This window comes from Balaenoptera acutorostrata, chromosome 3, assembly GCF_949987535.1.
Source record: "Balaenoptera acutorostrata chromosome 3, mBalAcu1.1, whole genome shotgun sequence".
Taxonomy (NCBI): Eukaryota; Metazoa; Chordata; class Mammalia; order Artiodactyla; family Balaenopteridae; genus Balaenoptera; species Balaenoptera acutorostrata.
Window position 1 is genome coordinate 26,410,991 of NC_080066.1, and position 15,823 is coordinate 26,426,813.

General features: G+C 36.0%; 1 protein-coding gene across 1 annotated transcript in view; it reads right to left on the reverse strand.

Moving 5' to 3' along the window:
• The window catches only part of NET1 (neuroepithelial cell transforming 1), a 50,096-nt gene that overhangs the window by 22,922 nt on the left and 11,351 nt on the right, over nucleotides 1–15,823 (reverse strand). The window contains exons 2-3 of the mRNA XM_057544057.1: nucleotides 15,240–15,306; nucleotides 11,069–11,128 (exon numbers count right to left, since the gene is read on the reverse strand). Coding sequence (XP_057400040.1) covers nucleotides 11,069–11,128; nucleotides 15,240–15,306 — 127 coding nt within the window. The remainder of the gene's footprint in view (nucleotides 1–11,068; nucleotides 11,129–15,239; nucleotides 15,307–15,823) is intronic.

The window sequence follows — 15,823 nt, forward strand, 5'->3', positions numbered from 1 at the left end:
GATTTCTTCTGAAGTGTTTTGGTTTGTTTTTTGATCATTGACTATCAGAGTTAAAGAACTTCAGTCATAAAAATATGACTCAGTATTACTCATCAATGGAACAGGATAGAAAGCCCAGAGATAAACCCACGCACATATGGTCACCTTATCTTTGATAAAGGAGGCAAGCATATACAGTGGAGAAAAGACAGCCTCTTCAATAAGTGGTGCTGGGAAAACTGGACAGCTACATGTAAAAGTAAGAAATTAGAACACTCCCTAACACCATACATAAAAATAAACTCAAAATGGATTAAAGACCTAAATGTAAGGCCAGACACTATAAAACTCTTAGAGGAAAACAGAGGCAGAACACTCTATGACATAAATCACAGCAAGATCCTTTTTGACCCACCTCCTAGAGAAATGGAAATAAAAACAAAAATAAACAAATGGGACCTAATGAAACTTAAAAGCTTTTGCACAGCAAAGGAAAACATAAACAAGACCAAAAGACAGCCCTCAGAATGGGAGAAAATATTTGCAAATGAAGCAACTGACAAAGGTATAATCTCCAAGATTTACAAGCAGCTCATGCAGCTCAATAACAAAAAAACAAACAACCCAATCCAAAAATGGGCAGAAGACCTAAATAGACATTTCTCCAAAGAAGATATACAGATTGCCAACAGACACATGAAAGAATGATCAACATCATTAATCATTAGAGAAATGCAAATCAAAACTACAATGAGATATCATCTCACACCGGTCAGAATGGCCATCATCAAAAAATCTAGAAACAATAAATGCTGGAGAGGGTGTGGAGAAAAGGGAACACTCTTGCACTGTTGGTGGGAATGTAAATTGATACAGCCACTATGGAGAACAGTATGGAGGTTCCTTAAAAAACTAAAAATAGAACTACCATATGACCCAGCAATCCCACTACTGGGCATATACCCTGAGAAAACCATAATTCAAAAAGAGTCATGTACCAAAATGTTCATAACAGCTCTATTTACAATAGCCAGGACATGGAAGCAACCTAAGTGTCCATCATCGGGTGAATGGATAAAGAAGATGTGGCACGTATATACAATGGAATATTACTCAACCCGAAAAAGAAATGAAATGGGGTTATTTGTAGTGAGGTGGATGGAGTTAGAGTCTGTCATACAGAGTGAAGTAAGTCAGAAAGAGAAAAACAAATACAGTATGCTAACACATATATATGGAATCTAAGGAAAAAAAAAAAAAGGTCATGAAGAACCTAGTGGCAAGACGGGAATAAAGACACAGACCTACTAGAGAATGGACTTGAGGATATGGGGAAGGGGAAGATGTGACAGGGTGAGAGAGTGGCATGGACATATATACACTACCAAATGTAAAACAGATAGCTAGTGGGAAGCAGCCATATAGCACAGGGAGATCAGCTCGGTGCTTTGTGACCACCTAGAGGGGTGGGATAGGGAGGTTGGGAGGGAGGGAGACGCAAGAGGGAAGAGATATGGGAACATATGTATATGTATAACTGATTTACTTTGTTATAAAGCAGAAACTAACACACCATTGTAAAGCAATTATACTCCAATAAAGACGTTAAAAAAAATATGACTGAGTATTACTCATTCCAGTATTATTTCACATTAATAAAGTAAACAAAGTAAACAGTCACTTTTGACTCTTCCTTATCAGAAGAAAAAGGCAAGGTTATGGCTGCTAAGAAACAGAGCTGAGAAACACCTTTGGAAAACAAATACTGTGTTCTTTTTAAAATGAATAAACTTATACATACCACAGTAGTAAGACAACCTGATAAAAGATAGTGCTGAAATTTTACTTAGAGACAAATTTGATAAGCAATCACAGCTTCACAGCCAATGATGCATCATATGATAATTCAATTAACATTAATATTAAATTCTTCATACAAGATATCCTAAGTCAAAATACATAACACAATGCTCATGTTACATCCTTACCCAAATCCAAGGTCTTATTTCATTTATTTGACCAATATTACTTCATCTGTTCACTCATCAAACAGATGGCTATGAAATATAGAGGGAAATAAAGTGAATGATTTTCAGCAACAGGCATTAAATGATCATACGAACTGATTACATTTAGCTTATTACATACTAACTACTGTACTTAGATGAAAGCCCACGCAAAAAACAGGGGTTGGGGAGCTGACAGAGTATCTATTTTGGGGGGAAGGGTAAGTTTAAGAATGCCATACTCTTAACTCAGTGGTTTTCAACCCTGGCTATAAGTAACAATCACCTGGACATCTTAAAAACAAACAAACAAACAAACAAAAATTCCCTCCTCCCCAGATGTTCCTAGGTCCCAATGTCACCCACCCTCATTACTTACCCCATCACCCCACGTTCACATAGTCTGGGATAAGGCCCAGCAGCACATTTCTTCCCCTAAAAGCTCCCAGGTGACTCTGACCTGCCGCCAGGGTTGAGCACCTCTGTTTTAGCCAGTCATTATTTTCAAGGTATAAATACAGCTTAATGCTACTGTGAACTTCACTGCTAACTTCTTTCCTCCTCATGGAATCCTAACTTGCTCCTTCCCCATTCAATTCTCCCTACCAAGGGGCATACAGGAGAAGTAGCCATCCTAGGCAGGTGGGGGCATGAAATACACGAAGAGGGGTAAGACTCTGGGAAGGGCTCCTGGAGATAATGCCTGAATAGCGGATAAAGAGGCATGAGCCAGGTAAAGAAAGGGAATGAGGATGTGCAAAAGAAAGGGAACAGGAAGTATGATACGAGAAATTCTAGAGCGATGGAATAGGGAAGCTCATCATAAAGGGGTTTATATGTTAAGTAAAATATTTGATTTTTATCTTTAAAGCAATAAACAGCTTCTGAAAGAACTCAAGCAAGGTACTAAAAAGACCAAGTCGTGGAGAAAGATCAATATGGCATCATAAAGAGGCTACAGGCAGGGAGGCCAGTTACAAACCCCTAGAAGCAATTGGATAAAAAGTTCTGAACATCAGGACTGTGATCTGGCTTAAGGATTCAGACTAGGAGTCATCAGTTTTAGACAGCAGCATCTATTGAGTGAATGAGTTCTCCAAGAAGGATTAACTAAGAAGAAAAGATTGATAAAGATGGAACCTTAGGAATTCTGTTTTCATTTCCACAGCCATTACTCCAATTCAAGGCCTCTAGATTATACCAGACCATTACTAACCTATACCAGACCATTACTAACCTATACTTTCTACACAGATGGAAAGACTATACTTCAGAAAATCATTTCAAGAATCCAGAATGTTGTTTCTGTTGATTTTCATGGGAGATCAATAAATTCTTCAGTCTATCATTTATAGCCTTCAACTAAGTGGCCAATTAAGAACTTCATTTCTTAGTTCTTCATATATTTCTTTGACTCTTTCCAAATCATTTGTTCATCATTATATTAACATAACTGATTTTAATTCTTGGTATTTGTAGATGCCCCTTCTCTAGCTGGGTTGGTCTTCCCAAGTTCATGTTTGCTTTCATAAAAACCCAACTCCAAATCAAGACCTCCAAAATATCTTCTATTACTCTCATTCCTCCTTCTAATACCAACTGGTACTTCTGCACAGTCTATTGTAATCTCTGCAGGTATGATTTTGTCAGAGGTTCTTGTTTCCTGTTTGTATATAGTCTTATCTCTAAGGTCCAGTATGGTGCTTGAAACATTGTGGGTGCTCCATGAATGTCTGTGGAAATTAAAAAAAAAAGAAAAAAAAGAAAAGAGGGCTTCCCTGGTGGTGCAGTGGTTAAGAATCCGCCTGCCAATGCAGGGGACACGGGTTCGAGCCCTGGTCTGGGATGATCCCACAGGCCGTGGAGCAACTAAGCCCGTGTGCCACAACTACTGAGCCTGCACTCTAGAGCCCGTGAGCCACAACTACTGAGCCTGCGAGCTGCAACTACTGAAGCCCACGTGCCTAAAGCCTGCGCTCCGCTACAAGAGAAGACACCGCAATAAGAAGCCCGCACACCGCAATAAGAAGCCTGCGTACCGCAATGAAGAGTAGCCCCCGCTCACCGCAACTAGAGAAAGCCCGCGCACAGCAACGAAGACCCAGTGCAGCCAAAAATAAATAAATAAAAATACAACTCTGTAAGGGTAGATGTTAACTCTGTAGGGACTGATAGCAATGTAAATATATTTGGTAGGCAGACATGTAGATGAGGCTATTAATCTATTTTGTATCAAATTTAGTGATTGTACTCCACCATTCCTTCTTTCAGTGATTAGAATACTTCAGTGTTTCCTATAGTCCTTTGACCAGCTTTACCATTCTGTTGGCTTACTCATTAATACATTAATACACTAATCTTTGACAGGTCTTCACTCTTTAAAGAAAAAGAAAAGGCAGATAGAGTGACTACCATAGCAAAACAGAAAACCCAATACACACCAAAAATGAGAGTGCTTCCCCCCACACCTTTTGTTGGTCAGATGGAGGCAAACTGAACAGCTATGAGACCCACATGGTTTCAGCATTTGTGCACAGAGAAGCAAAGGGAAGGCAACTGGGCTTGTCTGATGGCCCCGAGAATGGGGGAACCCCCACAATGGTGCACTGCGAACAGTGGTCTAAACTGGAAGGATTCCAAGGATCAAAGCCTTACACCAAGGGCAAGAGCACTTCCAAGTAACAAGGTTTATTGGTGCTGGAGCAGTCTGGGCCACAGAAACTCTTGAAACTAACACTGCACTGAGAAATACTTCTAGGAGTAGGATCCAAATTGAGCAGAACAGGGTAACAGAAGCAAAGACAAGAAACAGTCCAGATAAAAGAGAAAGGGAGCAGAAACGAAAGATTTCAGAAAACATGAGGCCATACTTTTTTTTTTTTAATAGATCTTTATGGGAGTATAGTTGCTTCACAATACTGTTAGTTTCTGTTGCACAACAAAGCAAATCAGCCATATGCATACACATGTCCCCATATCCCCTCCCTCTTGAGCCTCCCTCCCATCCTCCCTATCCCACCCCTCTAGGTCATGCAAAGCACCGAGCTGATATCCCTGTGCTAATGCTGCTGCTTCCCACCAGCCAACTATTTTACATTCGGTAGTGTATATATGTCCCTGCTACTCTCACTTCACCCCAGCTTCGCCCTCCCAACCCCATGTCCTCAAGTCCATTCTCCATGTCTACCTCTTTATTCCTGCCCTGCAACTAGGTTCATCAGTACCATTTTTTTTTTTAGATTCCATATATATGCGTTAGCAGATGGTATCTGTTTTTCTCTTTCTGACTTACTTCACTCTGTCTGACAGACTCTAGTCCACCCACCTCACTACAAATAACTCAATTTTGTTTCTTTTTATGGCTGAGTAATATTCCATTGTATATACGTGCCACATCTTCTTTATCCATTTATCTGTCGATGGACATTTAAGTTGGTTCCATGTCCTGGCTATTGTAAATAATGCTGCAATGAACATTGTGGTACATGTCTCTTTTTGAATTATGGTTTTCTCAGGGTATATGTGTAGTGGGATTGCTGGTCATACTGTAGTTCTATTTTTAGTTTTCTAAAGACAAAGGAGGCAGGAACATACAATGGAGAAAAGACAGCCTCTTCAATAAGTGGTGCTGGGAAAACTGGACAGCTACATGTAAAAGAATGAAATTAGAACACTACCTAACACCATACAGAAAAATAAACTCCAAATGGATTAAAGACTTAAATGTAAGACCAGAAACTGTAAAACTCTTAGAGGAAAAACACTCTTTGACATAAACCACAGCAAGATCTTTTTTGACCCACCTCCTAGAGTAACGGAAATAAAAAGAAAAACAAACAAATGGGACTTAATTAAACTTAAAAACTTTTGCACAGCAAAGGAAACCATAAACAAGACAAAGAGGCCATACTTTTAAAAATCACTTTGTGAAAACAACAGAAGAGGGGCTCTAGAGTCATGAAGCTGAAAACAGGCTACCATGGCCCACTCCTCTCACCTAAAAATACAGGAAAGGACAACTTAATGCACTTCAGAAAAGAATCATGAAACCCATTTAAAACTACTATAAGAAAACAAAATGTGGAGTAGAATAATGTCTTTTTAGCCTAAAATAAATGAAGAAAATTATAGAAGCTATGAAAGAACATAAAGTTCAGAAATTAGGTAAGTGGAAAAAGGAGGATTTGAAATGAGGTGATAGAAGGAAAGAATTAAAAATTATTTCAGAATGAAAAACACCAATGACTAATGCATTAAGAGAAAAAGAAGGTAAAAAAGGAAAATGAATTTAAAAATTAAAAAGACAAAAAAATGTTTTGAAAGAAAGTGATAAAAAGATACAAAAAGAAGACCCAACCTAAGTATAAAGGGCAGGGAGGGGAGGCAAAAACAATAGAATAGAAAAAATACCAAAAACTATAATTCAAGAAAAAATGCTCCTAAAATAAAAGATGACTTGAAACTATACAATTATAACTTTTCAACAGTGGCACTTTATACCAGAAAACAATGGAGTAAAATATTTAATATATTCAAGGAAAGAAAATATGAGCCATAGATTTCATATTCATCCAAACTAACCTTTTCAAGTATAAAGGCTGCAAACAAACTGATATGAACATTCAATAACTCAGGGAATACTGCTCCCATGAACACTTCCTCTGAATTTACTCAACTCTAGAGCAGGGGTCAGCAAACTTTTTCTGTAAAAAAAAAAACAGTAAATATTTTAGCCTTTGCAGGTCACATGGTCTCTGTCACAACTACTGAACTTCTGCCACTGTAGTGTTTTAAAAAGCAGCCATAAACAATATGTAAATAAATGGGCAGGTCAGATATGGCTTGTGGGCCACAGTTTGCGGACCCCTGTGCTAAAGAATGAGCTTAAGAAAACCAAAAACCTAAAAAGGTATAGAGAGAAGGACTGGTGCTGATCATTAAATATATATTTAACTGTAGAACTAAGTCTAAATGGTGGTTATCAGGGTACACAGCATAGTTTATAGTGGCTGAATGTGCTGACCCTGGAGATACAGCAAAACTATTTTTTTTAAAAATGGAGACTGATGAGTGTACATGAAAAGTAAAATAAGCACTTATTACTTTAAATATATTAACTTAGAATAAAGAGAGATTACTTCAGTCAGAGGAGAGGAGAGGTGGGAGAAGAGGTGCTAGTTAATTAAAACAATGCTCACAGGAATGAACAAATCTACAACAGACAAAAAGAGGGAAGTGAAGGCATCATAGAAAGATAACCAATAGAACAAATACATGAATCTTCCTAAATACTGAAAGATATAACAAAGCTAAAACATACAAGTAAAACAAAAAGGAGAGAATAAAACAGAACACATAAGGAAAGATAACATGCTACTGTTTATCCAAGAAAGTGGGATATACAAACATATGTAATTGCTTATAATTTTTAAAAGTGGAAGGATAAACCATGAAATTAATAAAAGGAAAAAAAAACATTTTGTATAGAAGAAAGAAGTAGGGTAGAAGAGCCAGGGATAGAAACAAGAATCTTGTAGAACTGACTTTGAAATTCTACACAATTTTGTTACATGGTTATAAGAAAAATTAAATTTAAAAAGCAGTAATTCTTAAAAATTGCAAATAAAGTGAGTTGGCATAATTACACATAGAAAAGAACTAGTTCAATAATTTTAAAACATAAAATTTATATATCCTCACTATAACCTATATAACAAAAAATGTGAAACAAAATTTTTTCAGTAATTTTATCATTTATAGTAATGTGGTAGTAATTTGTAATAATGTAGATTTGTCTTTGAACCAAGGGTAAATCAAGTGAGTAATTATGTCAGTGTCCCACAGAAATCAGATTTTCGGTGCAGTTGAAGGAGATCTAGACAGTAAGATTAATGAGATTAAGTAAAAGATCCTTTAGCGATGAATTTAAAATATCAGTATAGGGCTTCCCTGGTGGCGCAGTGGTTGAGAGTCTTCCTGCCAATGCGGGGGACACGGGTTCGAGCCCTGGTCTGGGAAGATCCCACATGCCGCGGAGCAACTGGGCCCGTGAGCCACAACTGCTGAGCCTGCGCGTCTGGAGCCTGTGCTCTGCAGCAAGAGAGGCCGCGATGGTGAGAGGCCCGCGCACCGCGATGAAGAGTGGTCCCCACTTGCCACAACTAGAGAAAGCCCTCGCACAGAAACGAAGACCCAACACAGCCATAAATAAGTAAATAAAAAGAACGTGAATTTCTTAAAAAAAAAAAAAAATCAGTATAAACTCATAATTTATTTTATCTTAAAAATTATATATTTTTAGCTCTGTCCATTAAAAAGGCCTACAAACAATGATCAATTGGTAGCAACAAGTGTTCAAAATGCCCAGATTTTAGCCTCTAAAATCAGGGCTTTTAGAAATGACTGATTCCAGGTATGGAGCAGGAAAAAAAGAAATGTACAAGTGGGCTTGGAATAACCTGTCATCCAGGAAGAAAAGGAGGCCATTTAGCCTCTAGATATGAGGTGAGGGTCAGGTCAAAAGGACATAGGGAATCAAAACGTCGTACACCTAAAATTTATACAATGTTATATGTCAATTATATCTTAATAAAGCTGGGGAAAAAGGACATAGGAGCCCTCCTGAGGCAGCACCCAGAGGCCAAAAATGGGAAAATTTGAGCATAGTAAGAGTAATAACTAAAATGGATCAAAACACAAAAAATGTGTTCATATCCATGAGTTCATAATAATATTAAAAAGAAAAATCATTAGTTACTTTTAGAGCATTTTAATGAATAAAACTCATTATTTTTGAAAACTGATAAAGGAAAGGAATCAAGCACTTGTCCTACCTTTATTATAAATCAGTACCTTTGAGTAACCAAGGCTGATGAGGGGAATTTTCTCTTTACAGAAGTATTCCAGTTAATAAACAAAGGACTGATAAAGGCACAATATAACCACTTTGCAACCTCCAATGAATAAATGGATCTAGGTAATGATAATTAATGTTGGGAACATCATAAAAAGACATTACATACCTTCTGAGGGAAGTACATAATAGCCCCAAACACTCTCTAGATCTAACTACCAATTTATCAGAAATACAGAGAAAAGAGGAACACAGGAAATGATACCATGGGGATGCAGTCACAACTCTTCAGGCTGTGGAAAGCTCCCCAGGAAAAAAGACATGGTTTCCTCAACAACAACAAAAATTTGCAGGAAAACAAAGAGCTAGAGAGGAAACCTATATATTAAAAGATACTTAAGAGATATAATCAATCTCACTGTATGGACCTTAAATGAATTCCAATTCGAACAGACAAAATGAACAAAAACAAAACAAAACATGTTTAAGACAATCAAGGAAAGTGAGAACACTGACTCTGATGATACAGATGAAATGATACAATGTCTAGGATTTGCTTCAAAATAATCCAGGGGAGGGTAGGTGAGTGGAGAGATGATATGAGACTGATCTGATGGTATATTAATTATTGCTGAAGCTGGGGTGAAAAAAAGGAGGACTGTCTTTAAGTAGATCTGACCATGGATTTTATTGTGGCAAACTCTTATTTCTGCATATGATTTCATTTGAAGCATACCTAAAAATACTCAGGGTTGTCATTCACACCTTTTTCTTTCTTTGAAAACAAGATTTTTAAAATGTAACTAAAACGGTTTTGCAAAAAGCCTAACACTTAAAACACATAATTCTTCTATAAAGACATGTACACATACCCACAAAATCTGGATTGCCAGATTTGCTAAAATGTTGATGGGCAGACCTATAAAAATTTAATTTTTAGAAAATACCTTGTCTTTAAAAAGAAGCAGGGACTTCCCTGGTGGCGCAGTGGATAAGAATCTGCCTGCCAATGCAGGGGACCCGGGTTCAATCCCTGGTCTGGGAAGATCCCACATGCCATGGAGCAACTAAGCCTGTGCGCCACAACTACTGAGCCTGTGCTCTAGAGCCCACAAGCCACAACTACTGAGCCCGCGTGCCATGACTACTGAAGCCCGTGCGCCTAGAACCTGTGCTGCGCAACAAGAGAAGCCACAACAAGGAGAAGCCCGTGCACCACAATGACGAGTAGCCCCCGCTCACCGCAACTACAGAAAGCCTGCATGCAGCAACGAAAACCCAACACAGCCAAAAATAAATAAAAAATTAAATCTTAAAAAAAAAATTCCAACCCTTTAAAAAAGAAAATAAAAATAAAAAGCAGCAGCTGCCATTATTAAACGTGATGTGAAAGATTTTTTAAAAATCTTACTTTAAAAATGTATAACTTTTCCATAACAATCTTTTTAAAAAGGTTCCTTAAAACCAAGATGGTTCTGTGAAACTTGCCAACTGACAAAAATGAAATAAGTAATTTCAAAGATACCAGTTTTGGACTTAACTACAATTTTACAAAAGAGGATTTTTTTTGGGGGGGGAGGGCAGTTTTTTTAAATTATTATTACATTTTTCTTATTCTTTTAAAAATTTTTATTTGAGTATAATTTATTTACAATACATTATTAAATATAATTATTTACATAATTAAATAATTAAAATAATTATTACAATTATTAAAAATAATTATTTTTAAGTTTGCACTGGGTTTTAGTTTATCACAGATCACACATTGGAAACCCCTGGGCTACATCTGGCTCGTAGACAAGTTGTTTGGCTTGCATGGTTTTTTAGAAAAAATTTGATCCAACATTTAAAATTTAGGAGATTTCACACAAAACCCCAGATTTGGGGGCTAGAGCACAGGAGCAGCTACCTCTCTTGAGGAGAGGCATGGTGCCCTTCTGCTCACCACAGTCCCCCACCCTACTCCTTTCTCTGCATAGACTACAATGCCTGGTCTCCTTAGGCATGTGAGTTTGTGTTCACTATTAGTTTGAGGGAGGTTTTCTACTCGTTCTTAACAAAGAAGCAGAACAGAAAAAAGGAGGATACCTGTAACAGCCAATATTATTCAGTTTTGCACTTAAAAAATGCAAAATGCAAAAACCCCAGCATTATTTTTACAGCACAAAAATAAAATGCTATCTGCACACTCTTAAACGCTTTTCCTTGCCAGAGCAGTAAGGCTTACCTTCAGATCAAGGCTGCTAAGGCTTATGACATCATCATCTTTTGCTCTTCGTTTTCTTTTCTATAAAAAAGAAAAACTTTTATTCTTCTATAGAAGGCACGCATATTACTCCATTAAACAAAGACCACATACAACTAGAAAAATCAGTTTTAAAAAGTGAAGTCTTAGACTGTATTCATAAGAAAATTATTTTTATGAGGGATGCCCATAAATTATCGCTAGCACATACTATATATTTTCTAAAAAGTCCCCTCTGACTAAATCATCCCTTGCTGTGAAGTGATTCCACCCTATTAAAAAACTTACTTATCTAAAGTTTTTCAGAACAGAAGTCTTATGTAAGTCAAGTCTATACTTGTTAGAGAAAAAGTAAAATACGTTTTATATATAAAGATAATAAATTTTTAAAAAAAGGAACACATATTATTTACCCTATGGGGGGGGGTTGATTTCACTAGGAAAAAAATATCCTTTTCTCATGGCCCAAGTAATTAAGATTTGTTGCCTGAAGCAGGATTTATCAGGTGGAAAATGAACATGCATGTACCGGGAGTACCTTCCAGTAATCATTCATCACCTTCATTCAGCCCTACTGGTGCCAGTAGTGACAAAACTGTGTATATAGCTTTAATTTCTGGTCCTTAATCAATACTGAAAAAGAATCCTTAAGTAACGTTTCTTCTCTTAAACCTCAAAATAACTTTTCAGATTACTTGTGATACAGCCTAGCTCTTGTGAACTCTCAAACCTGACAAGCCAGGGCTCCCTTCCAGGACCTGGCCCCACCCTGAGGAGAAACTGTTGAGAGCAGAATCAACACAGAGCAGGATGGGGGCAATTGAGAAAAGGAAAGATAAAGTCCAGATAGAAGTGGGGGAAATATACGGAGCCTGGAAGTCTCAGAAGCAAGCCCCATGAAAACAACAAAAGAGGGAACTCTACGAAGTTAGAAAAGCTATCTGCACCAAGCCTCTTTGTAAAAGTTCAGGAAAACTAAATTCATATTAAAATGAACAGAAAATTCCCCAAGTCAAATTCTACACAAAATAACTGTAAGAAAAAAGAGAGAGAATAAGGGACAGGATAACATCCCTACAGGGAATGAAGTCACCTCAAAAGGGAATGCTCAAAGAAGCAGAGCAAACCTATAAAATACTATTTCGAATGTAGCTAAAAAGACATTAAGAAAATGATACAAGACAAGAAAGAACAATATAAATCAGAACTGGGAAAAACTAAAAAAGGAGGTGACAGAACTCAAGAAATCTCTATTGATCCTAAGGTTATATCCAGAAGATGCAGCAAAGTATGAATAATATGATCCTAATTTTGAAAAGCAAACTAAACAAAAATCCTGCTTATGTGTATCTTATCTGTGAGGCTGTGCGTGTATTTGTAAATAATTATATGAGCAAAATATAGAGGGATACAAACAGTGTTGTTGACATGGGTTAGCGTGGAACTAGGGGAATGGAAGGACTTACATGGGGAGAAGAGAGGAAAGGGGGAGGAAACTGCCAAGCAAAAAGAAGATTGTACTGAGGGAAAAAAAGCATGTACAGGATCATACTTATGTATTTATATAAAATCTATACATGTGTGGGCATATGTATAAAGAAATTTAACAGATTTTAAAACATTCTACTGTATTTTCTTTTAACTATTTTAAAGTTTCATTTTTCATATTTGTATATTCAACCCATCTAGAATTTATTTTTGTATGTATGTGGTATAAGGTAATTTGGCCAACTGTCCCCACCCCTAACATCATTTGCTGAGAGCACCATTCTTTCATAACGCCTATGATACAATAAGTTCTCATAAGTCGGTTTCTGGGTTCTCTATTTCATTCCAATGGTCTATTTATCTACACTTGCACCCATATTATGCTGTGTAATTTCAGTACCTTTGGAGTGAGTCTTAATAGCTTATACGCTCAGTCATAATGCTCCCTGATGGGTACACTACTTTCCCTTTCCTGGGCCTTCTACTTCTCTGCATGAATTGGGATCTATTACATTCTAATGAGATTTCTAACAGAACAGCATTGCCTTTATGAATTAATTTGGGAAGAATGGACATTTTTATGCTATTGAGCCTTTCCTTGCATGAAATGGTATATCTGTCCATTTCATTAGGTGTCCTATGTTCTTTATTAATGTTTTCCAGTTTTTCCCATAAAAGTCTCACACATCTTTTCATAGATTTATTCCTAGTTTAAAATTTTTTTATTTCAATAAAAGCATCTTTAAAAATTACATTTGTTTATTACTAATATACATACATGCTATTGATTTCTTTTTATAACTTTTATAGCCTTGCTCAAACTCTTATTAGTCCTAATAGCTGCTATTAATGTTCTCTTGGATATTCTATGTAGACAATTATATTGTCTCTAAGTAATGAAATCAAGACTGTCTCTTCCTTTCTAATTTGTGTACCACTTGTTTTCCTGTCCTACTGTGTTGGCTAAGAGTGTTAGTACAATGCTGAATAAATATGATGACAGCATTGTTTTTTTCTAAATTTAAAGGGACTGTTGCTATCATTTTATCATTATGTATGTTGTTTGTGGTAGGTCTCAGGCTAAGGAAGTTCTATTCTATCCCTGGTTTGCCAAGAATTTTTATCATGATTGGGTGTTGATTTTATTTTTTCCACTCTTACTTCTCCTCCTCTTTTCTTTGATTTACTCTATTGTTCTTTTTCTCACCTCTTGAGTGCTTAATTTTTCTTTTCCCTTCTTAAACTATGTATTTAAAAAGTTATAAATCTCCCTCTTAGTATTCCTTAATCACATTCCAAAAGTTTTAATACATGAACCGTTAGATATTTCTTTTGTCACGGAGGCCTCTACAAAAGTGTTTTCCCAAGTGAGAAGCATCTATCCCAGACGATATGCAAGGTATCTTTCCTAGAGTACAGGAGGAAAATGTTAGAACTTCATTTTTATGTATTTCTTAATCCTTAAAAAATGAGCTTTACTAAAATTTAATACACAGATGATGAGCTCATCATCAACCACATTTAAAAATGTGAGTTAAAGATAATGGCAATCTTACCAAATCCATTTTAGAAGTCAGCCCCAAACTGAAATTATCCTGACTATTTGAAATATACATTTATGTCCTCTATCATTAATCTCACCCTAAGTGAGTACTGAGCTTTGAGATATTAGCTAATAAAGTTGCTACATACCTAAAAATTATAAATAAATATATCAGGGGTAATGCTCAAAATATTTTTGCTGATAGGCTTGCAAAATCAAATTTGGAGACACTTCTCTACTAGTTTTTCTGTATAAGTTTAGGTTCTTCAACTAGTAAGGGAAAGGGACCAAGATGAAAAAAGTTTCAAAGGAAAATGTGGAACTGCATTAAAATCAGGAGACTCTTACCAAGAATGATTTACTGACCATTTAATGTATGTAAATTCTATTATTCACAGAAATCTCGAACAGGAGTCCCCAGCAGAAAAACAAATTAAATACAACAGAACAGAATACAAGTGAAATGGCACATCATCAATACATGCACATAGGTAAAGTCTGGCAAACTAGAGGCAGAATCGTTTTTTGCTATTTCCCCCAAATAAGAAGAGCATAAGAATCATGTTCTATTTGTACATACTTTATTTATATGAGTATTGTGAAGTAATGAGTTTTTAATTATAAAAACCCCTAATTTTCTGGTGTCACTTTGAAATTAGATTAAATGCCTCTGTAAAGTCTCATTCTAAAAATAATGGAGTCCCTCTATACTAAGATGACTAATGACAGAAATGATTCATTCATTATATATATTATCTACAAGCATTTTTATATTTTTCAACCAAGAAAAGAGCTGTTAGAGTGTGTGCATAAAAATAGCCTCACGTTTCATTAATATAGTCTCTTAATTTTAACACGGGTAGGGATGAGAGAAAGAATTGCATAGAGTTAAAGATGAATAGATCTGATACTTTTCAAAATATATTTTATATTTAATTGAAATAAAAATTTCTTTCAGTTTGTTAGCAGAAAAGAATTAAATTAGGCTGCCAAAGATGGTGATAGAAACTCTGTACTTCAAGGTTTTCAGAGAGGTACAGACAACTGAGCTGTACACCAGACTGAAACACAACCCAGGAATTAACTAATGTCTTGAAATAAAAAACCTAGGTGTCTACTCACCAAAGTGAAGTCCCAATGGGGGCCAGGTGTTAAAAATGTGAAGGAGCTACCTCTCTGAAGGGAATATCTGTTAACAGAAAATTCAAACAATAAATACACTGAGAGTAACTTCAGGAAAATAAAGCACTAGACAGATAAAAAGCTATCTTTTTCATAGTTTCAAAACTGTTCAAAGTAGCCTTATTAGTCATTCAATTCTAGACATAAGAGGAAGGGTATGTTAAAAAAAAAACCACAAAAAGTAAAAAATCAGGGTATAGGTTCTGGTCACTTTCAGAAACTTTACAAAAATGAAAGGACCTTTATAAAATTAGTGAACAGATTAAGAGTATTTAAAGAAAATAATTCAAAACAAGCAGAGATTATTCTAGGAACATACACATGGCTCAATAATATGAAATATATTTATACAATATACTGCACTAATAGGTTAAATAAAAAACAGTAAATGATACAAAAAATTACTTGATAAAATTCAGCATTCACGCTTAATATTTTAAAAATAAGAATAAAAGAATACTCTTAACATAATAAAACCTAAATGCATTTATTTTGTATTTCATGTTTAAATCTCTTCCATGTAC